Here is a 23359-nt window from a genome sequence, read left to right on the forward strand (position 1 = left end):
TGCGCTCATGCAGATTTATTTGTTCTTTGTAAGACCACTGACTGACTCACACATTAATGTAGCTTTTACGGTAGGAATCTTTCACCTCTTCTGGGAGATCTCGTGTAGATGAGAATGACTGACTAGTAAACTATACGTACGTACCTAATGTGAGATGCAGAGATATGGAAGAGAAATGATGGGGTTGCAAAGTTGTGAGATGCGAAAAATCAAGGACAATTAATGGATCATACGTTTTGTTCCGAAACATTTTTGTATGCTCAGATGAGCCGGATAGTTTTTCATTAGTCATAGATGCGTTGGTTTTGTCGATTACGCAGTTCGTCACCTTATATACAATTGGTAACTATTTGACTTCCTCGTCTTGCTCTGACAATGGTTTTCGTCACTGTCAGGTAATAGCCTAAAATACATGATCTATGGGTATATACACGTCAGAGCACTACATATAATAAGCCGATTTCCACTCCTCTCCCGGGTGTACAGGCTCTTTGACGCTTCAGGCAGTTACGCCAGCCAAGAGCAGCAGGAGCGTTTGAGCGATAAAGGGTACAAAACTCGACCCTTTGACCGCAGAATGGACGAGGTTGATTATCGCTGGGAGTCCTTCTGGAATGGGCACGGGCACTGTTCCAAACCCAAGTTCAACACCAGCGTGAAAAAGTGGACGATTGAAATTTGTGGGCTCAACGAGAGGTTTGCTGCCAGTTTTCTGAGTAAGTTTGACCCCGCCCCCCGATACCCACGCGTCCCACTCAAGTCTGCGGACGAGCTGAGCTACTACATCACCATTACCACGGACCCTAATTTAGCAAGGGATGGGGACACCATGCCCATTTCTGTGGCTTCCCACTACATAAACCGACTCGAGGGGACAGGTCTAAAATGCATCTACGTCAAGCACATCAGCTCGGACTCTGACCATCCCAATCAATCACAAGCCATGATCTGGACGCTGACCGAGTACAACAGGCCTTAACTCTAGTCTATTGCAGATGCCGAAACGAGGATCTATCGACACATGTACTATATAATTTTAGATAATTTTTCATTTACAATTTTTAGTACTACTTTTGTATATTTTTCTTACTTGTAATATTTGTATTTGTCAAAACAAACATATTTATTTGCGTTCCTTAAAATGGGGCATGTGACAATCCTGTGACACAAGGGAGACTAACCCATAAATTTCAGAGGTTAGATTCGAATAGATTGAGACGAGCTTCCATAACATTTGGACGCCTTTATGTGACCTTTCCATTATCTATAAAAGACGATGTCAATATATATTTCAACAAACTACAATGCGCTTATACACTTTGCACTACATGTTGCAGTTAAAGCGCATTTATGTATTTATTCTTAATTATGTATATCTTTGCCTGCCCAATCCGAAGAAAAATACGTGTATGTATGCGTTGGACACATATGCGGCTATACATATAATCAATAATTTATTGTCTAAATAGTTAAATAAAATGTGATGATGCATCCAATTTTTATTGATCGGTATTCAAAGTTTGTTTCTTCTGTATACAAAACAACTAAGTCTACTCGTTGCCAAATTATTTTATATTTTACATTTAAATTAACAAAGATAATAAAACTCCTGCATCACAGACAAAAATTAAACTAGCTTCTTAAATAATATTGTAATTTCAACAAAGACGTAAAGCTAATAATAAGTAAAAATTACGAGTCGTTTCTTAATTCGAAAATAGAAGATAAGTGATAATAAGTTTGAGGAATTGCAGACGGTCATAACATTGAAATCTTTATAAATAAGACCGATACTCACACATTCCCCTTTTCCCTTCATGACCAGACACGGAGTGGATGTGTTTTGTTTGTGTATTTACACAATTTTATACATTGGTTTGGCTATTGAACCCATTTCATAAATATTAGTATTATTATTATTATGCCTACTAATTCACCCCTCACAAAAAAAACTAAAATCATAAACTTTAAGAACTCATTCGGAAACCATTATACACTTTACTAATGGAACTTTGTTCTAAGATTTTCTTGATACCTGAAATTAAAATATGACAAATTTAATTGGATTCCATTAATTGTAAAGTATGTAATATATACTAAATAAATGAAGTATTAAACAAACCTTCTTTTTCTTCGGATGACAACTCCTTTTTAGGGAATTCTACATCAAAAGTGATATACAAGACGCCATGTAAATTGTTATCATCATAATTCGGCATTCCTTCCCCCTTCTTGCGAATTCTTGCTCCTGGCCATGTGATCTTATCTCTAGATACATGAACAGCATGTCCATCGAGATGAGGTATATTCAGTGAAAAACCGGTGAGAGCATCCTGAAGTGAGATCGTAATATTGGTGTACAAATCGTCCCCTTTCCTTTCGAATTTCGTGTGAGGCATAGTTTTGATACGAATTCGAAGGTCGCCCGGGTCTCCGTCAATGTGGGGTTCACCTTCTGCCACGAATCGATGTTCCTGACCATCAACCATTCCAGGCTCTATTTCCACTTCCAAGATTTTTTCCTCATTAACAAACCTAGGGGAAAATAATACAGATAAAAAATAGTCTTGTTAGACTTTACTTCCTCACTAATTACTGGTTATTAACATCAAGCAATATAATATCATATCCTGTTTTACTTTATATTTGGACACTCGTCACAAACACTTTGTTGTGTCATCTGAAATCGTCCGGGTCCCAACTGTCGAGTAACCATTTCTTGTCTGCAATTGCATTTTCTTGTTCCGGAGGATGGTTTCGACACAGGCTTATTCCTCGTAAGCTAACATGTTTAATAGTTTAGCATTAATAGAGTATAAACATAATAACATTTAACATTTAATTTTCATCCAAAAAAGACCTCACCTCTACAAAATTTCCAGAATAAAGTTCTTCCAATGTGACGAATAAATCCATCACGATATCCGCCCCTCTTAACACTTCTTTATTCCGTTCTTGACCCCCAAATCCAAACCCAAAGTCACCAAAGAAAGATTGAAATGGGTCCATAGAACCGAAGCCACCCTCCTTTTTCAAACAATCCTCTCCACAACGGTCATACGTTTCTCGTTTCTCAGTGTCAGATAACGCTTCATATGCAGCACTCAAATCTTGAAACTTTTGAACGGCTTCAGGATCCTCCGTATTCTATGTACCAATAATGTTAAAATTAAAAAAAAACATTTCAATGCCAAAGTTATCCAAGAAGATAACTCAGGGATCGTAGAATTAGTGTCTGTTTTTAACATAAACTTGTAATGTAAGTATTAAATTACCTTGTCGGGATGAAGTTCTTTCGCAAGGCGGCGATAAGCTTTTTTAATTTGATGCGTTGTAGCAGATCGGGGAAGACCGAGTATGGCATAAAAGTCTCGCCTGGAAGAAAACAAAATTAAATATATGTTAAATCTCTTAAAATTTTCAGACAAGAATATGAATTTTTCTTCACACCCTCCACAAAGCACGAGACAAAAATCGAGCAGTAGGATCAGCAGTGGAAGTCCTGCAGGGACAAGTCCGTGAATTTTCATCCTTCTGATCGCTTCTTCAGTTATCCAGGGCTCTTCTTGTTCAGTCACCAGTTGCAACTTTTTAAATTAACTACAGTTTAAGTAAATTATAGTTGAGCAATTCCTTTATTTGCCGGAGAGCCTGAATCTGCCCATGGACAACTGTGCATTGATGATTGGCCACTGACATAAGCGGGACTGGTTCGGGGCACCTCACGACGCACAAAGTAAACGCTTCACACCTTCCATGCTAATCTTTTCATTCTCACTTTTACGTTATCATCAGTCAACTTTATTTCGATTTTTTTTATGCTAAAACCAGCATGAATAGTATTTATTGAATACAGTGAAATGACCATAACAGGGATTAAGGTACCACAAGAGGTTGAATATTTCAATTTTTTTCTGGACTTAGCAACATGATTTTTTGGAGAAAATTATGAAATTTGCATGTGATACCGGCGTACAGTGATAATGATAATGGTATTGTGAATGCGAACCAAAACCAAGACTGTACTTTTCATTTCTCAATAATACTTTGAACAAATAGTCAACAATTATTGGGCATTGACTTTGAGAACATGGTGACAGTTCTTGACGAGCCGTAAAATTTTCATGACTTTCAAGTCTCAACAAGACCCCCGATTTTGGCTGCGTCCCAATCCGGCCATAAGGACTCTTTCACGCGGACGCAATAATCGGCAAGATTAGGAAACTCCTCTAAAGAAAATTCATACACAATTTCATTCTCTCCCGCGCGCCCGTGTTGGCAGCATGGGAGAAAAACCTGCTCTCCTCATATTTTATATAATTTTAAGTTTTCTACCATTTAAATTAATTCATTGAGCGAATTTTCCATCAAAGGTTGTTTTAATTTAATAGTATAAAGTGCTCTATACATTACACTACTAATTAATTGCTGATTCCGCCAACGACATGGGTTTATCTGGCTGGGTTTCTTGTTCCTGTTTCCTGTTCCTGTTCTCATATCATTATAAATGAACGGAGGGGCAGTTTGGCGAGCTAACTGCCCCTTTATTGGCAAGTCTCCTCCCCCTGATTTTTACAACTTGTACAAAGAGAAAATTGCGTGTCATAAGTTCAATGATATCTCACAAAGGATTAACTTATTCAGGCAGCTGGAAAATCATTCTTCTGGGATTTCGTCATCATTATGGAACCAAATTGAGGACTTCAATTATTATTACTCCACCTCCACTTATCGTTCAAAAAAGAAGAAGAAAAAGAAAGGCGCTAAACGAGGAAGACGGTTTGAAGCGAAGAAATCTTTTACTAAATATTTAAATAACATCCCTCGTGGTCTAGTTTTGAATAATTTAATTAATATTGGATTATCGGAGTGTAAAAAATCGTCCCCTCTCAAATTTAATTTACCCAGATTTTTTTACACAAACCCAACGTCTCTATCCGAAGCAAAATTGGACATTTTTGAAGGTTTACTGGTTGACCATGATTTAGGGCTTTTCTGTGAGACATGGTGGAAAAATGACCAGGCTAAAAATATCCCGCATTTTAATACTTTCGCTAGGAACAGAAATTATACTGATAGTAAGGGGCGTATAAAAAAGGGTGGTGGATTAGCTATCTTTCTCAGGGACACATTTAGAGGTAGAATATATAATCCTAATGTCAAAGTCGACGAACGTATTGAGTTTCTTGTAATATCTGTTAAACCTGATTTGTTGCCTTACTCACTTTCAAATATAATTATTATATTAATTTATATTCCGCCCCAATATGTAACTGAACTAAGTCAAGAGCTTAACGAGTTTTTAAGTAATGTGGTAACCAATGTAAAAACCAAATTTTCTAAGCCTGGTACATTTTTGTTTGGAGATTTTAACCGGTGGGATTATGACCAATTTGTCGAAACTTCTAAATTAGATTTAGTAGTACGTTTCCCTACGTTTTTTAATTCTAGATCACATAGTATGAGTAACCTTGACTTAATTTTTACTAATTTAAAATCATATTATTGCGAGCCTGTTCCACTGCCCCCCTGTTAAAGGAACGGCAAGAAATAGAGTACATGCTTGTATCTCCTTTTCACCGTGTCCATGGTTTGAATTACGTAAGCCTTTAAAATCATTAAATGTAAACCCCAACTTAATCAATTAGCTATTCCCTTTGTCGAAGAATTAAATAATTTAGATGTTGATATCCAAAAATTTGAATCGTTACCAATCAATACCAAAGTCAATGAGTTAAATTCTTTATTACTCTCAATACAAACTAAAGTATCGTGTCCTTATGACAAGGTTATAAACGATGGTGAACCCATTTGGATGAATATTACATTGAAAAGGTTATTCAAAGCTAAGCGCAAAGCAAAAAAGAGTAATAATGTCAAGCTAGTTTTCGAGTTACAAAGCGAAATTAAAACGCAAATTTCCTTTGCTCAGTCTGAAGTGCGTAAAAAATTCAAAGATAAGATACCTGGTATGAATTCATCCGAATGGTATCATTTAATTCGTAAAGTTTGTGGTCTAAATCCCGTGTCTGCCATCGACAAAATTAAATTAATAGATCTGAAATTTAGTCAGCTAACTGATAAAGAGCTAGCCGATGTTGTAAATTCACATTTCTCACTAATTTGTAACACTTTTGATGAATGTGAATCTATTTCGCTGTGTCCACTCCCTCTAGACTCTTCCCCTATTAAAGTCAGTGCTCATGAGGTAGCGAGAGTAATTAGAAAACTAAATAAGAAAAAGTCCAACTGTCCGAATTTAGTCCCTACTGAGCTTATAAAGTACGCTTCGAATTTCTTGGCCCTTTAATAGCCATTATCCTCAATGAATCTTTTGCAACTTTTACTGTCCCTGATTGTTGGAAAATCGGTTTCGTCACCCCCTTACTCAAGAAAGTAACTTGTTCATCACTTGATGACGTCCGTGCGATAACTCAAACTGACGTATTTTCAAAAATTGCAGAGTTTTATGTTTGACAGGATTTATTCTCAAATAATTGATAAAATCAACGTTAACCAATTTGGTGCTTTAAAAAAATCGTCTACTGCGCATTATTTAATTCAAATTAACCATTTTATTTTAAAATCAATCGAAATTCCTGGCGCTACAGTTTTAATTGCTGCTATTGATAGTCTCAAAGCATTCGATTTAGTTGACCACTCGTTGTTGGCCGCACTTCTTGTTGATCTTGGTGTACACGACATTGATATTTTATGGTTATTATCCTTCTTAAAATTTCGTAAGCAGATTGTTAAGTTTGAAAAGTCGTTTTCAAATCCCAAGAGATTAACATGCGGTACACCAGCCGGTACCAAACTAGCTGCTCTTCTGTTTATTATCTTAATTAATCCGATTCTGAATGCATTAAAAATCAAATTACTTGATATTAACCCCAATTTTTGTATAGCTGGATACATTGATGATTTGGTTATTGCTGAAAGAGTTATTGGTAATGCACCCAAATTGCAATCTGCACTCAATATTTTGAGTGAAGAGTGTAAGGCAGTTAAAATAACGCCCAATCCTCGTAAATGTGAAATATTGGTAGTTAATTTTGGTGGAAGAAGAGTTAATTTTCCTACTAAGTCCTTTTGTATTGATTCAGTTCCTATACCCGTTGTAAAGAGCTTAAAAATTTTAGGGGTGACTTTTTGCCCAAATTTTAGTTGGGATAGTCATATAAAAAACATTGTTGCGAAAGCAAACTCTAAATTATTTCAGTTAAGAAAATTATTCAATGCTGGCTTCTCCAGTAAAGAATTATTAATAGCTTACGGTGCATATATTCGGTGTAATCTTGAGTATTGTTCAGTTGTGTTTGGCTCTGGCTTGAACCAGAAATTAGTTTACAAAATTGAAAGTGTTCAGAAAAAAGCTTTAAGTATAATTTTCCGAAAACGAGTTGATCATTTAAATTATGTTGAATGCATGCAGGAAGCTGAGTTGATAACTTTAAATGAAAGGAGAGAATTGGCTCTTAATAAATTTGCTTACAAATTATTTTTTGGTAGGTATAGGCACTTTTTGCCGCAATTCCAGCGTGCTTCGTGCAGTGGTGTGTCATTGAGGTCAAACAAGGATTTACTATTTCAACCGGTAATTAAGTCGTCAAAATTTAAAAATTCCCCCATTAATATGATAATCAGCAAAATCAATGACGAATGGAAATCAAAATCCACGGTTTTTGGCTTGTCATTTGAAGCTCTAACAAATTTGATAGATTATAGCTAACTTTATACAAACTAAGAGTAGATAATATCTTACGTACATATATATTGTTAAGTTAAATATAGTAATTTAGCCCTTAGTTATTGTTATTTAATCATTTAAAGTAAGTTATTTCTGTTTGTAAGCTCACGAAAATAGGCTAGTGTGCTATGCTAAAATTTCATTTTGTGCATTCCCTAGTACTAGTAAATGAGGGTAATAAAGGCTATTATTATTATTATTATTATTATTTCAATTATATGACGCCGTAGATGTTTCCAGCTTCATGCACATGTCTTCGAACTCACCGTTTATGAGTTGTGCAAAAGGTGCCTCCAGATCTGCCCATAGCGCTTGGGCCAGCATTGCAAATACGGCACAATCGTCTGAGCTGGGTACTCCCCACAGAGATAAGGTTTCTCTCCCAACAGAGTGGATACCATTTGCAGGTCAGTGACCATGAGTGACCTCACATTCTCCTGGGAATGACGCCCCAGCCCTTGGCCCCAGGTAAAAGCCGTGTACTTCTCACGACACGCTGACCGGAAGTTGTCTAGCTCCCTCCCTCGAAATTGAAAGAGTTGGTGAAGATACGAACCGTTTGAAAACACATAGCGCCAGAGGATGAGCCCCCTATAACGATATGCATACGATGGACAGCAAAATGAGTAAATGACAATTAATTAACAACAATAAATATTTACTGAGAATGAAATACGAGAATAAAGAATCTAAATTGTACCAGTAAAAATGTTCTTCCATCACGATTCGAACTGAGGTGCTCAATGCACGTTGTTCTTTGGTGTAGAATTGTACCTCATAAACTTTCCTACAAATCATTAATATATACATAGAATTTAAATTAATATTGTATTATGAATATGAACATAGTCTGTTTAAAAAGTATGTATTTAGCGACTCTTTACTTTTCCAACATGTTGATGATAAGCTGAGAATCAGAAAAGTGCTTTCCATTCAGCGTAACCCAAGGGCTTTTCCCATTCTCTCATTTGGGCATGCATGTGTCCACCTAAAATTTAAAAAATTGAAAAATTCGTTCACCTCAAGCTCTAATAGCTGTATTCCAATACTAAACTACACGATGTGTCCATTGTACATAATTTGAGTACTTACTTCGTACCGGATGTTTGTCAACCTTAGGAATGTTTGTAATTTGAGGCCAAATCCAGACGGATTTGGGACTCGTGGCGAAGGTGGAAACACGTGTAGAAAGACGACATCGGGCTTTTCTAAACTTTTTGTCACATACATCGCCCTATTAAATCAGGAACAATAACAAGAAAATTACTAATATTGGGAACGCTGACTGAGTTCCAAATTGAATAAGGTTCAGTTATTTTGTACAATAATTCCTTCTTCTCTCTGGTTTCCAAATAGCTTCCCCCGATTTTGCGGACTCTTTTAAAAATCATCCATCCTCCCAAAGCAAGCAGCGTTCCCCCCGACACGAAGTTTAGGAGGTTCAATAGTGGAGGTCGAGTCACGAGCACCATTGTCTTTGACTCTGGCAAAGCTACCAACAAGTGAATGTTTCCACTTTCAAAACAAGTAGGAATTGGTAAATTTTAGCAAACGGTGAAAAGGAATCGGATGTCTAATAGATAAGAAGATAACGGAGGGCCAGGATAGATGGATTTTGAATTATATTATTATTCCTACAATATTATTTTTATTTTTGCATATACACATATTTACATATATATATATATGTCGAGAGTAATTATGCTTCATGAGAAATGACTCGATTACTATTTACATTACATACTGATTATATTCGTTTAGCTTATCATTCATGCTTCTTCAAGGTCCTTCTCTTCATCTTACCATATACTTGGCTAAAATGCTAACAACAACCCATGAGCAAATACATATTTACAATTACATGCAAGCAAATACCTGAATCTATGTATGTATGTGTTGCACCCATCTAATCCTAAGATCGAGTTTCCATTTAGACACATTGACTAGGCGTAGGATGAGAAGAAAAATCAACGTGTCATCCTAGGGGACCTTAAAGTAGTTGGATATCATTACTTTGCTAAATATTCGACACAAAGTTGTGAGTCTGCGATGTGTTCTCCGTTCAGTGTTATCCAAGGGGATTTTCCTTTCACGCTAATGGGATCTGTTTTGTCCACCTCGTACGGGATTTTAGCCATTCGAAGATACGTTTCCAACTTGAGCACAAAGGGGGAAATGTTGGGACATGTAACACCTTCCGGAAATCCATGCAAAACGACAACGTCCTTCGGCGTATTGGACCACCTCGACCTGTAGAAATTTAAGTACCGCTTAGGGTAGTTTTTACTAGGCATAAACATATCACTATGTCACAGATACAACCATATACACTTACAACATCCGTTTCCTATTGATAGCACCAATAACGCCTCCAAGAACGCCAGTCACCTTCTGCGCCACCCAGAGCCCACCCAGACCCCATAACACCAGGGGGCTGTACTCTTGCACAAACAATTTTACTGGGTTTATTAAATCGGTCATCGTGTGCACACGTGTGGAATTTATGTGGAACTGTCCTATATATACATTCGAGCCCAGTGCAGGTTGGTTTTGGTCAGCAGTTTAGCAGATTGCAACAAGAATACCGACAAATAATGCATGAGGCACAAAACAAATGAATATGACCTTGATGAAAGTTTTTATCTCAGTTGGTACATGTATGCATGAATTAAGACTCAAGGGTTTGTTAAATTGTTGGTAAATACATATATCCAGCAGAATACGTATCAGTCATATATGCTTATAAAAAAACCTATGCATGCAGACTTCAGTTCGCCCGAGTCAGGTACTTACCACTTCTAAATTTTTGTTCGACTTGACTAAATAGTTGCCACCTCCTAAATGGGAATGGTCGAAATTCGACCGTCGAATGCTTGTAAAATGTTTTCTATTATTTGGCACCAAATCTTTTCAGTATTTACAATCTTTGACCACTGTTGCTCGCTTCGTTACGACGAAGAAGTCAATGAAGTCATTTTTAGCTTCCATGTATGCCAAATTTCAGCTGAAAATGTGAAATATTGGTGCATAAAGCCCACCCATCTATCTACATGACCCCACCGACTAGCCGTTTTAGCTCTTTTATTGCAAGAGATTATTATTATAATTGGCAAAAACTGCATATTTATTCCATGTACATATATAATTAATGAATTTTTACTCTTTTTTGCGAATTTTGTCTAGGTCATTTTACGACTCCTCCCGTGAGTTTCGTGAAGTCAGTTTCTCAAAATTCATTTTATAATAATGATAAATGAGATGTTAATAATCCATGCTACAATACACAACTTATTGCTGAATAATAAAGAATAAATAATTTTAATTATCTTTATGTGGATATGAATTGTCAAAACTTTTTAACGAATCCAAATTAAGTTTCATGCTAAGCACTTTTCCCAATCATCCCAAAACAAGGTTTTCATCCGACCGCAATATGCCTTCAGATTAGGTAGATTCTCTAAAGAGTCATCAACATTAAAATTATGTACGTAGTTTAAATTTTTAAATACCTTTCTACCATTTGGTCCAATGATTTGCATACCTTCCACAAAGGATTTGTAGGGTGACCCAGGCGCGCACCAGAACACTTGGACAAGAAATCCAAACAGAGAACAATCTTCAGCACAAGGCTCTTCTCCCAAGAGGAACCTTTTTTCCCCTAAAATTCTGGACACTGCTTCCAAGTTGGCATTCATAATTTCGACCACCGTGTCCTGGTCGTGGCGTCCTACCCCTTGGAACCACGAAGCAGTCTTAACGCGAGCATTCGCAGCACGGAAAAAGGTGGCGAGGTCGGAGGGTGACATGGCCATAAATTCCGAAAGCCCTGCTCCACCGCTGTACACGTAACGCCACAAACCAAGCCCCCTGGAGTTTTCTCATAAACAAGTATTTCAATTTATACTCTCAATGAGAAACAGTAAATTGTGCACAATAAGTTAGATAAATTATGGTTGACAATAATAATTAATTAATGTAATATTCATTACTAGCGTATAAGCCCGTCTCCCGCCGGGCGAGAGCTTATTTGATTTCCATGAAAATTGAGTATAATTTTGCAAAACACTGTCCAATTAAATATTTTAATCTATATTATAAGCTGAAATTCTCTGTCGCTGACGTAAGTCAAAGGAATTTGTGATGAACGTGAAAGTGATGATATTAGTTGATAGAGGTTAATGTTACAGTGCATCGAAGTCAACCGCACAGAATTTCTACGCGACAAAATCACGTGCCCACTTTATCAACATTGGAGGCGGGCTGAAATTCAAATCAAATCTATTCGGTTGACCTCGCTGAACCTCAATAGTAGGAAAACTAAAATATTTAAGAAATCTAAACAATTCTCACGCCATACTATGTGGTCGTAAATATACGGTCACAACGAATGGATCCTAAGAATTAAAGCAAAATGAGTATCATATCATATTGTTATACCCGTTTCAAAATCTGACCATTTCTTTAATCTACTTTGTCTGCACATCAAGGGAAAGGAATGTATATAATATGCGCAACATCGAATAACCATGAGGAAATTGTCGCTCTATCCCCACCCACCCTTCCGCGGCTACTGTATATTTTTTCTGGTGTTGTGAGCGAACATGCTCTTTATGTGAAACTGCGGTGAGACCTGGGCCCTATTTCACCACACCATACTCTGCACTCCAGATTCTGCACTCCGCACTTTACAAAATTTGTAGAATGCAGAGTGGGAGCGTTTCACAGTGGCGACCTACTCCGCGAACTTCCGCTCCACAAAAATGAAGATTTGCGGAGTGAAAATGCGGAGTTCATTCACTCAAATTTAAGAAGTTTTTAATTTCCTCAATATTGTTTCATCCTCTTCTTCTCACACGACTGACACCCTCATAAATTTATTGTTCTATACCCATGATCGTCCAATCAAGTGATAATATAATCAGTTAATTTAATTACAAAAATATAAGATTGTAGATAATATATTTCACTTCATTTATGGTTGGTCAAAAATCATAAAGAGAAACATAAAAAACCTACAGTGCAGACTTGACATAGCCCGAGTCAGGCAAAGAGTTATCACTCAATCTGACTTTTTTGCATGAAATTTTATCTGAAATGTATATCAAAAAATTTAAAAATTTAAATTAATTTTGCAAATTTAAATTCATGTTCTTCCATGAGTACAAATTAGCAGCATATGTGACAAGTTTCAGCCTGATACGACGATTAAAAAAAATCGGTATGGGTCGCCTAATAGAGTCCTCCAGATGAGAAATTTTCCTATTTTAATTCATATTATTTCATTAGAACCCATTACCAACTTTTCTACCAAATTTCAGCTTGATTTGACGAATTTGAAAAATTGGTATGGGTCACCCCGTAGGGTCCGTCTAGGTAAAAATATGTCCCATTTGAATTCATACTCTTCCATTAGTTGTCAGTAGCAATCCCTACACCAAGCTTCAGCTCGATTGGATTAGTTTTAAAAATCGGTATGAATCACCCCCTAGGGTCCCTGTAGATTAAAATTTTTACAATTGTACTTTATTTATATTCTTTCATTAGATACCATTATCAACCTCTGTATCAAATTTCAGCTTTCTACGACATTTTTTAAATTTTGGTGCAGAATACCCCACCCACCTATATCACCCCCACCGGTCAACCACTTGACCGATTTCGCCCATCTTCGAACTTGACTCCTCATTTAACCCATACTACATATGTAAAAAATTGCAAGTCGATCGGATTAGTTTTACGACGACTATCGCAAGAAAGACAGACGGACGTGACGTACATAAGCCCTGACTAAAAAGCCAATTGTAGAGTGTCCGAGCACTTTGCAAAAAAAGATGTAGAGTGCAGAGTTTCGAGCGATGACCTTTCGCGGAGTAAAATTTGGTGAAACGGGGGAGGTCTAATTTCACTCCGCACTCCCCAAACTTTGACTCCGCAATCTGGACTCCGCACTTCACAAAATACTGCTTTGGTGAAACGCTCCACTCCACAAATCCACAATTTTTTTTGTGGAGTATGGAGTGCGGAGCGCTGGTGAAATGGGGCCCTGCAAAGGAGTCTTGAAAAAATATTAAATAGCTGAGGTCATTTATTGGTGAGTGACCCCACCAACCGATCACACAAAATTGGGGGTGTAACATCCTTCGATAGACAAACCCCAGCTAATATCGGGCACCCCTCTATTACTTCCAGCATAGCGCAAAGCGGTAACTTTATTCCACACATGAAGGGAACGGAATCCATTCCCCTTCCCTTCCTTTGATGCGAAGATTTATTTACTTCATCTGAAGTATATCCAAAGGGAAGGGAAATCCGTTCCCCTTCCCTTCCCTAGATGTGAAGATTTCACTACTTCGTGTGAAGTATATCCATAGGGAATGGAAGAGGAAGAGAATCTCATTCCCTTATGTGTAAGCTAAGTAAATCTATCTTGTAATTTAAACAATCCAATGTAAATATGGGGTACTCATGAAGGGAACGGAATCCGTTCTCCCTACTATCACTGGTTTGGAAACGGGCCTGAATGAATGGACCTGAACGGAACGTCTGTAACCATGTATAAGGGGGGCACGCCATCCTACTCCCCCAGCAGAGCGATAACCACATCGCAGGGGGGCACGCCCTCCCACTTCCCCCAGCAGAGCGGTAACCCTATCCAGCGGGGCACACTCTCCACTTCCCCCCAGCAGAGCGATAATTATACCCCAGGGGGCACACCCATCCTCTCCCCCAGCAGAGCGATAACCACATTCCAGGGGGGCACGCCCTCCCACTCCCCCCAGCAGAACGGTAACCCTATCCCAGGGGGCACACCCATCCTCTCCCCCCAGCAGAGCGATAACCATAGCCAAAATGGATACAACCAATTATTCCCCCAGCAGAGCTACAACCGCACTTAATTATTTCCGTTAACTTCCCTTCGTGATAAGCTAACCAGCAAATCCTGGATAACTGACTTATCAACTTTCCTAAACAGTTAATATTCAAATCACTTTCTCCACTTTCACTTCCGTCACGGAAAATTACTTTCACTTCAGTCCCCGACAAACATTTCCAGCTTATAATATAGATTATTTAATACCAATAAAAGTGCTCATCCATCATTACACGAACAGCTTGCGCTTTTGCCAGTTCATCAGCAGAGTATGAGCTTCCTAATGAAATTCCGAATTTTCTAACCGATAAAATATGTATAAGTCAAAAACTTCAGTTAATGATGTGAGATTAGCAATTCATACTTTGATAGGAATTCAATGATAAGTTGTGAATCTGCAATATGTTCCCCGTTCAGACTTATCCAGGGCGTTTTCGCCTTACTACTCCAAGGGCTAGTAAAGTCCATCTTGTTGGAAAAATTGTGCAGTCAAATTCGTAAATGGAAATTTTTATAAAGTTTACACGGTATACTTCGTATGGAATATTGGCCATTCTTAAAAATGTTTCCAGCTTTACGACAAAAGGGGATGGACTTGGAGCAGTTTTTCCCCTTCCTATTGTGTGAAGGATGACGACGTCCTTAGGGGTGGATGACCATTGCAGGCTACAGAAAAATAATTAATATGACCAAGGAGTTTTATTGACCAGAAAAATAATACACTCCTCACAGGTTTTCATGTGCCTTTCTTGCTGCAAAGTGAGCATTTTTAGCGTCTCGTATTTTCTTTAGGGTCCACAACCCTCCAGCAACGGTGACTAGCACAAAGGAACAATCCTTCACCCAAGAGGGAATACTTTGTAGCAAAGTCATTTTAATATGTACTGCACATGAATGTTAAAATTGTACTACTTTGTAGGCTCTAGTGCGGTCAGATAAAAACTGAAAAACAATTACACAAATTCACACACCACAAAGTAAAAGTTCATAATTCGAGGTATTAAGATAAGATTTAATGATAAGTGAGATTACGTCCTTTGTTAATTTGTGTGTAAAGAAAAATAATGCTCACTCAATTTTCAAAAGCCCCCAAAAATTATGATTTATTACAGTTTTTATAAACCCCTCAGTTTTGTATAGCTATATTTCTTAAAATAAAAGCTTGTATTTGTTTGGCTTATAAATAATCACAATTTGGCTTTAATTTTGTTGGTATTGTTCGCACCACCACGGCTAATCGAGGACGACGTTGGTCTGATGCATTTTTCCCAGTCTGGAAAATAAATGTCTCGCATACGAATACAGTAGTCCCGTAAATTGTGCAAATCATCTAAAAAGTAGAGAATAATTCATGCCAGTAAGAAATTAAGTCGCTCACAATAGTCTACATAATATGTATAACAATGCAAATATATTTGGATATGAGCAATTATCACCTCGCAAAAGTTTTTCATATGGAGAATTTGGCTGCCCCCACAGGGTGACAGCCAAGATTCCGAAAATAGCGCAGTCATCTTGACACGGTCCACTCCCGAGCAAAAAATCGTTCTTCCCAATAATGTCTGAAACTGCTCTTAAGTCCTTGATACAGAGGTGTTCGATTTCTTGTTGTGAGTGGAGGCCAATTCCTTGGCCTTTTGACCTCTTGCTCACAAAATGGCCACCAACTGTCATTAGAATTTTGTCATAGAGAGGTCCTACCCCCACAACTTTTGGAAATTGAGTTGGGTTAAAAATGAAACGTTCCATAGCTATGCCCCTACAATGCAAATATTAAGTTATCGTCTTTATGCACGATATTTTGTTGGTCAACATCGTTGCTATCACCAAAGACAATGTTCCTCTAGTGCAACTCGTGCACATGTAGCCACACCCAATTGTGCGGGGGTGAAACCCTTGTTAAGGTTGACTTTAAAGTGCCTTTAAGAAACAAATATGTTTAAGATAAGGGAACAACAATGGGTTATGCATACATGATGATGAGGGATTAATAATGGTCACGGGCGTGCGACAGTCACCAACATACTCATTGAGGTGATTAATAATCAATTCCGAGTCTCCCATATGCTCCCCGTTCAGACTTATCCAGGGGGCTTTTCCTTTCGGTCCTATTTGGTGTTTCGAGTCTGTCTGAAATAATATGTTTATGTGTACAATTTATCGGATTATATGAGTGAATCTGTCCAATATAAATCTTGAGTTGTGTCATGTCTGTATATCAATTTCTCACCTTGTGTGGAATTTGTGCCATTCTTAAATAAGTTTGAAGCTTTAGCACAAAGGGAGATGCACTCGGAATATTGGCTGCTTTCCCAAATGTGTGGAAAATGACCAGGTCCTTGGGTGCGGTCTCCCACTTGGCCCTGCGAATTTCGTTATCCAATGTTGTTACATTAGTATTATTTACTATTATTGCATATGACTTATTGGAGATTTCAGTTAGCCAAATCTATGCAATTTGCTTACCATTTCCGTTTGTTGAGTATATTTCTGATGCTGCTCCACATTTTGTATGTTTACAAAGATGTCCAATCATCCGACACTGACACTTTGGAGTGGATGATGATTTGTTGTGAAATGATCGGACTTTGGCCGTCAGTCATACATAAATAAGTAAATGCGCCTTCACTTTAAAATAATTTTTCTTATTTGTTCCTGATGACAGAGAAAACCTCGTGATAATTAACCCCATCATTTATCAGCAATCATTCATTCAGATGTTTTTCTTTCTGTACTAATTAATCAACCATAATATTTAACTGTAAAAATTTATTGACTAAAGGTGTCTCAACTTTCTGTGAGAGTGAGACTTTCACTTTCTGTGAGACTTTCACCGAAAGACCTCCTTACTCCAATGTCTCACTTTAGTAAGAATGGCAGCTTGGGGCGAGTTGAGTCATTCGATTTTTCCACCAGGGACCGCAGAGCGACCTCTGGCTGCGTACCATTCCACTCACTTCCCCGCAAACACGAGGATCAGAGACGTGCACTTCTCTTTGACCATCTTCTAATTTCACACGGGTAAGGTTAATTGTTTTATTTTAAATTAATTAATCCTTCTAGCCTGCACCTGCGAAAATTTTTGAAGTAAGAAGGTTATCCTCTTTCCTGAGCATCTTATTCATCCATCGTGGAGAGAGGGAATGATAGATACTTATTTCGTTATTTAGCGACCACTTCTTTTTAAGCAGCCGGTTTATTTCGCATCGTCTTTTTGCAGTTAACTATTTTATTTTATCATCGCAGGTATTATATATAGTACTAAGAAACATGAGAATCGATAGATTTTGAGACGTAGTATTTTTTTTAAAACATTGTTGAAGCGGTTCGGAATCATTCCACCCAGCGTTTGCACAAATTCCAGAATAACTTTTTAGTAGCTACTTATTAGCGACAGGAGTGATTTCTATGAGTAGTTTAGCCATTATAAATGTCAAATAGCAATCAAGATCAGATATTAGTTTCGCATTAATGCGAAAAATCAATATTAAAATGTTTATTTTGAATTATTAATTGCAGGAAGAAGTTCTAACAACCTTTCAAGATGGTGGGTAAACGGAATAATATGATTCCCAATGGCCATTTCCATAAGGATTGGCAATCATACGTGAAGACGTGGTTTAACCAGCCAGCCAGGAAGAAGCGTCGTCACCTCAAGAGGTTGGAGAAGGCTAGAACAATTGCTCCACGTCCAGCCGCAGGACCCCTGCGACCAGTGGTTAGATGCCCAACGGTCCGATACCATACCAAGGTCCGTTCTGGAAGGGGCTTCACTTTGGAGGAGATAAAGAGAGCGGGTTTGAACAGAGGATTCGCGCGAACCATCGGAATTTCAGTGGATCACAGAAGAAAAAACCGATCTTTGGAGTCACTTCAACAGAATGTACAACGGTTGAAGGAGTACCGTTCCAAGCTTATCCTCTTCCCCCTGAATGCCAAGAAACCAGCCAAGGGTGATTCTACGGTACGTGGAGAATGAATGATAATTTGTAATAATATGATCGGTTGTAGATAATAATTGTTTTAATATTTTGTTTCTCGGATCTTACTATAAATTTTTGACATTATATTTATATACTAAGCAATTGTTTTCATGTAATTATTACAGGCTGAAGAAATCAAGTTGGCGTCGCAAGTGAAAGGAACCTTGATGCCAATCCGACAAACATCCAGGAAAGAAAAGGCCCGCGTCCCAACGGAGGAGGAAAAGAACTTTGGGGCCTTCACAGCCCAACGTAAGGCTAGGATTGACGCAAAATTAGTCGGAATCCGCGCTAAGCGAGCCAAGGAAGCAGCAGAAAATCCAGAAGATGCTGCCAAAGCCAAGGCTGCAGGACTTTCCAAGAGAAAGAAGAATAAGTAGTAAAGTTTATACTAAACGCCTCCGTTGTTAAATAACTTTCTTAAAAATCGAAATAATATCACTTGTTATTTCTCATCAAACTAATTTTCGAGTTTAATTTATTTCTATGAGTTTACATGATTGCTATTTCTCCATTGATATCATCCATACATATAAATAATAACATGCTCGCATCGCTAATTATTTTCCATTCAACTCGTCATTTTTAGTCGACATCATTGATTACACATACAACATATACTAGGAAGGCCACTTGCATTGTACAATAGTCAACAATTAAAAATCGAACAAATTCTAAAGTAAAAGAACGTAACAAAAATATATTCCTCATTGTCCACTTAATATTTTAAAAGACAGACGAACATAACGAACCATATAGTAAAATAATAATAGTATGCATTACTTCAGATCAGGTAATAATAATAAATTAAAAAATAAAATTAATCATAATTTTATTTTGGTAGTATATGGCATCTCGTTAGGAAAGCGTTCTCGTTAAACTATAATTGAATTTGATGTTTCCACTCGTCACTGTGACGCTGTTAGCGTCCAGGGGTATAGAGTTTCCGCTGGGAAGAGCATATGAAGATATTGAGCTGGAGGAGTTGTTTGCCGTAGAAGCCGAGGATCCTCCTCCAACACCTGAAACCCCATTGGGGTTTCGGGCCCTCATCACGGCATCAATGCTCGGGCTATGCGGGTGGGGCCCAGGTTCAGGAGTATAGACGAAGGTGAGTCCTGTTGCATAAATGATTCCATCATCCCTCACCAAGGACACCGGGACTTGCGTGGGAACTCTAACCCATTGCCACCCTTCGCGAAAGAGGGAAATATCGGGAACAACACATAACATGCAGTCCGTGCATCGATACATCGTCTCAGCTTCAACTTCTCCAAACCAAACTTTTAAATTGGGGGCAAAGCTCTCCCCATTGAGTTCTAACATTGCGACGTCCCCTCCGCCGTTAAGATTCAGACTCTGCACGGTTGGGACGGGACTGACTGGGGAGGAGACTGGGCCGTTCCCCTCGAAGAATTGATACTCTGCCTTGTCCGTAGAGATAATTGTCCACGATGCTCCATCCGTGATGACTTCTTTATTTGGATCTTTCCCTGCGACGTGAGCTTGATACTGAATTATCTTTTCATGCGAGAGGCACAAGTACATTTTTTCTGTATCTTTAAGATAAAAAGCACATTTGTGAAGTTGGGAGACGGGGTCGTCCGCGTCCAAAAGGGCCGTTTGTTTATCCACTTTCCGAATAATGAGTCGTGGAAGTGCCATTCCAGTGACGGAACAGACTAGTTTCACGGTTGATCCGTAGTGAATGTAACCGTCTCGCACATTAAACTCTTCACTTTCTGACTCTTCGTCGTCCAAAAGGTGAATTGTAAAAGCTCCCCATTGTGTGGACGAGGCGTGGAAATTACCGTCCTCCACATGGAGATAGCGGGTGGACACGGTTTGGGAACGAAGTCGATTGAACAGAGCGACCGTTGTGCCCGACGCAATACACAAATCTGCATTCTTTAGAGATTGCTTCTTTTTGGAGGGTTTTGAAATCACTTTGATCCGTTTAGATTGAAAGACACCAACTTCGGTCCCGTTCCCATAAAACATTTTGACACCTGGAACATAATATGCCTGTGATTATAGCTAAATTAGTGTTTTGCGACCAATAGTATTGGTCCAATACTAACAAGTAGTACGTAATAATTGACCAATTTGTATAACAGTTCAGTTAAAACTGTACGAGTCAAGAATACGTGTGTCACCTTGCATAGGCTCATAATAAATTACCAAGCATAAAATGTTTCCTCTTGTCCGAATCAGAGATGAATAGTGTTTTTGCCGCACAGTAGTTCTTCCCTTGGAGATCGAGCTGTTGCATATCTTGTTCCGAGTTTCCAATTCCGATAAAAGCGCATAGAGTGGACCCTTGTTCCGTGTCGCCGGATGCGACCAGACTCTCTCTTTTCTTCTCCCAACCTTCTCCATCCAAGTAGATGCAGGGAGGGGGGCAGAAGAAACGCTTTTCGTTCCCATACGATTTTTGGGCAACTTTAGCATGCAAGATGGTAAGGGTACAGTCTTTCCGTTCCTTTAGGTATCTCCTCATCCCTTCACGAGTCAGTCGAGCTGACGAACGGGAGGAGGAGGTTGCCGCAGAGTCCATCATTTGTTGATTTGATTTGATGATAGTATCGGCTGAAATATAGCCGAGAAGTATTTTAAATCCAATTCACACACAGGTTTTAGTTTTACTCTTGATCATCAGTGATTTTCATTCAAAATGTCAAGAAACCTCAATTGTTGGTCAGTATGGAAAAATTAATTATGACGACTTGGGTCGTTCTTCATTCAGCTTAGGATTAGTAGCAGCACCACGGCAGGAGGAAGAGCAGCAGCAAAACAATCCAGCACAATTCTAAATGAGATCATTACGCCGAAGGAATGGGGGTTCCGATTGACCTTGTGACCTGTGTTTCAGATGGTGACCTGCCTTGGTTTTGAGTGAGAAGGGCGGAGGGTGAAGGCGACGACAGGATTTATTTGTTGACTGACTGACACTGACTTTGACTGTTGTGAGTTGAAGTTGAGCCGGGAGATTCTCAACCCGCCCCGAACCCATGACTTGGGCAGCCTTCCCACCCGCAATCTCTACTTCTGCCTGCCTCGACCTGTACTTTGCTGACCTAACCTCGCTCTTCACCAAACGTGTCGAAACACCGTCGTCACCCTAATCATCATGACTTTCTGGAGGGCTGCCGGGCTCAAGTAGGTCACATTTTCATAATATTTATTCATGGCATTAATCCAAATTTAACTTAATTTCAAATCTTTTTTTTTTTACTAATTTACAATCCCACTTGTACAGTACAACTTGTACTGTAAAAGTACAAAGTATATTATATATAAATTACACTACTTATGTTTTGCGTTTATGCCTTTCACAGCTACATCAACTATTCCTCCATCGCAGCGCGAGTGGTTCGGAAAGCGCTGAAGCCGGAACTAAGGCAGGATGCCGTCAAACGGTCAGAGAGTGCAGTGAAAATCACTCCGTGGAAGGATGGAAAGCCACAAGGGATCAGTGAGTCTAAAGTCTAAATTTAATGCAGCAGTTAATTGTTAATTTGGATGGACTGAAGTCGATTAATGATGGTGACTCTGGTTTTATTTCAGAATCAGAATAATTTCAATGAATGATGCGATGTAGAAAGAATATTCAACCATTGCTATTGCACTTATGTAGTTTATATTAACAAATAAATTTAGTCAAATCTGAATCAGATCGCATTTTGGTTCTTGTAAATTCTTTACTGTAATAATGAATACGTTATCGTAGCCAGAATAAAATAATTACTAATTAATTAACTGACATGTATCTTCCACGCTCTAAGTAGGTCTTGAAAAGGCTATCCAAATCCAAATCTGCCTCCTCCCTGTCTATTGTCAAATCCTCCTTTCCAACCCCACCCACTACCCCCTTTCCAGCCCCATCCGCGACTGTTCTCAGCTCCCCCGCACCATCCGCATTTGGGTTTGTGTTGATGACCATGGTTGATTTTGTGCTTGTAAAGGATCCGGCGATATACTCTGCAGAATAAAACAATAAATATTCATAGCCTACCCAAATACGTTGATACACGTTTAATGAATTTTTCTATTTAGTAAAATTGGGGGTATTTCAATGTACGTTTTATGCTTTAAAATGGGAACCCAAAATATCCACGCTTCTGCAACTGCAACCAGGATAAGTATCAGGAAAGTTATAGCCTGTGAAAAGTGACAATAATCATAATTTATATAATTTATTTGTAATTAATATATTTCCGAAGAGTTATTTTTCTTTTCATTGAGTAATTTGTAAAATACCACGGTTTTGTTGACCCGAAATGAACATGATGCCATGTTCCAATATGACGGTCCGATTTCGAGCATACGCTAGACGCTACACCCACTCAATCAGGAAATATTTATGAGTACACACGTACTTGCCGTAACTGCTTTAATTATTCTATTTTAAAAATTTAACCCAGTACTTATGGCATGGTGGTTTGACTTCCGTTTGAGTTTGCTGGGAACAATGAGGAGTAAACTGAAGATCGTGGTCTTTTATATATCACTTAAATCCCTTTGTTTTTAGATATTTCATTTCTTACGGACTGTGAGTCAAATCGATTAGGATCGGTATCAATCATTATTATTACTAATGTCAATTTTGACTGAAATTCTAAATGTCAGGGAGTGTGGCTGTTGTGTGGTCAGTGGTCCATGCATGATGATTCCACACGCATGCATAATTTATCTTAGTAGAGCAAATCCTTTGCAGAAAAACCAGAGTAGCAAATATTTCATGCAATTTTAAAT

At 38.4% G+C, this 23359-nt stretch overlaps 7 protein-coding genes across 8 annotated transcripts; 2 read left to right on the top strand and 5 right to left on the bottom strand.

Moving 5' to 3' along the window:
- The first annotated feature begins 170 nt into the window (after nt 1-170).
- On the top strand, nt 171-1621 carry LOC110860918. Its single transcript, XM_022110037.2, has 2 exons — nt 171-395; nt 487-1621. Exons 1-2 carry the CDS (start codon nt 376-378, stop codon nt 977-979), a joined length of 513 nt encoding a protein of 170 aa, XP_021965729.1. The 5' UTR covers nt 171-375; the 3' UTR covers nt 980-1621.
- Nucleotides 1480-3718, bottom strand: LOC110860906 (dnaJ homolog shv). The gene is made up of 6 exons (XM_022110028.2): nt 3451-3718; nt 3276-3375; nt 2866-3147; nt 2640-2782; nt 2123-2535; nt 1480-2035 (listed from the first exon to the last, which is right to left on the bottom strand). Exons 1-6 carry the CDS (start codon nt 3528-3530, stop codon nt 1968-1970), a joined length of 1086 nt encoding a protein of 361 aa, XP_021965720.1. The 5' UTR covers nt 3531-3718; the 3' UTR covers nt 1480-1967.
- A 5641-nt stretch (nt 3719-9359) lies between these two features.
- Nucleotides 9360-15633, bottom strand: LOC110861785 (failed axon connections homolog). The gene is made up of 7 exons (XM_022110916.2): nt 15352-15633; nt 15155-15287; nt 14986-15089; nt 14829-14921; nt 11292-11617; nt 10086-11207; nt 9360-10000 (listed from the first exon to the last, which is right to left on the bottom strand). The coding sequence occupies exons 1-6, from the start codon at nt 15492-15494 to the stop codon at nt 11128-11130; spliced, it is 879 nt and encodes a 292-aa protein (XP_021966608.1). The 5' UTR covers nt 15495-15633; the 3' UTR covers nt 9360-10000; nt 10086-11127.
- Nucleotides 15634-15697: 64 nt separating this feature from the next.
- Nucleotides 15698-17390, bottom strand: LOC110863144 (failed axon connections homolog). Its single transcript, XM_022112390.2, has 6 exons — nt 17088-17390; nt 16852-16984; nt 16648-16751; nt 16449-16541; nt 16058-16380; nt 15698-15951 (listed from the first exon to the last, which is right to left on the bottom strand). Exons 1-6 carry the CDS (start codon nt 17126-17128, stop codon nt 15809-15811), a joined length of 837 nt encoding a protein of 278 aa, XP_021968082.1. The 5' UTR covers nt 17129-17390; the 3' UTR covers nt 15698-15808.
- A 144-nt stretch (nt 17391-17534) lies between these two features.
- LOC110842546 (60S ribosomal protein L13) lies at nt 17535-19064 on the top strand. Its single transcript, XM_022088310.2, has 3 exons — nt 17535-17642; nt 18141-18585; nt 18730-19064. The coding sequence occupies exons 2-3, from the start codon at nt 18166-18168 to the stop codon at nt 18982-18984; spliced, it is 675 nt and encodes a 224-aa protein (XP_021944002.1). The 5' UTR covers nt 17535-17642; nt 18141-18165; the 3' UTR covers nt 18985-19064.
- A 1-nt stretch (nt 19065) lies between these two features.
- LOC110842545 (recombining binding protein suppressor of hairless) lies at nt 19066-21617 on the bottom strand. Of its 2 annotated transcripts, XM_022088309.2 has the most exons (3): nt 21291-21616; nt 20786-21193; nt 19066-20613 (listed from the first exon to the last, which is right to left on the bottom strand). In XM_022088309.2, exons 2-3 carry the CDS (start codon nt 21162-21164, stop codon nt 19463-19465), a joined length of 1530 nt encoding a protein of 509 aa, XP_021944001.1. In that variant the 5' UTR covers nt 21165-21193; nt 21291-21616; the 3' UTR covers nt 19066-19462. The 2 variants fall into 2 exon arrangements, with proteins under 2 accessions (XP_021944001.1, XP_035714415.1); XM_035858522.1 differs by having other exon boundaries at nt 20786-21617.
- A 608-nt stretch (nt 21618-22225) lies between these two features.
- LOC110842547 lies at nt 22226-23152 on the bottom strand. Its single transcript, XM_022088311.2, has 3 exons — nt 22865-23152; nt 22686-22765; nt 22226-22585 (listed from the first exon to the last, which is right to left on the bottom strand). Exons 1-3 carry the CDS (start codon nt 22928-22930, stop codon nt 22405-22407), a joined length of 327 nt encoding a protein of 108 aa, XP_021944003.1. The 5' UTR covers nt 22931-23152; the 3' UTR covers nt 22226-22404.
- Between the last annotated feature and the right edge of the window lie 207 nt (nt 23153-23359).

Source organism: Folsomia candida, unplaced genomic scaffold (assembly GCF_002217175.1).
Source record: "Folsomia candida strain VU population unplaced genomic scaffold, ASM221717v1 Fcan01_Sc001, whole genome shotgun sequence".
Taxonomy (NCBI): domain Eukaryota; kingdom Metazoa; phylum Arthropoda; class Collembola; order Entomobryomorpha; family Isotomidae; genus Folsomia; species Folsomia candida.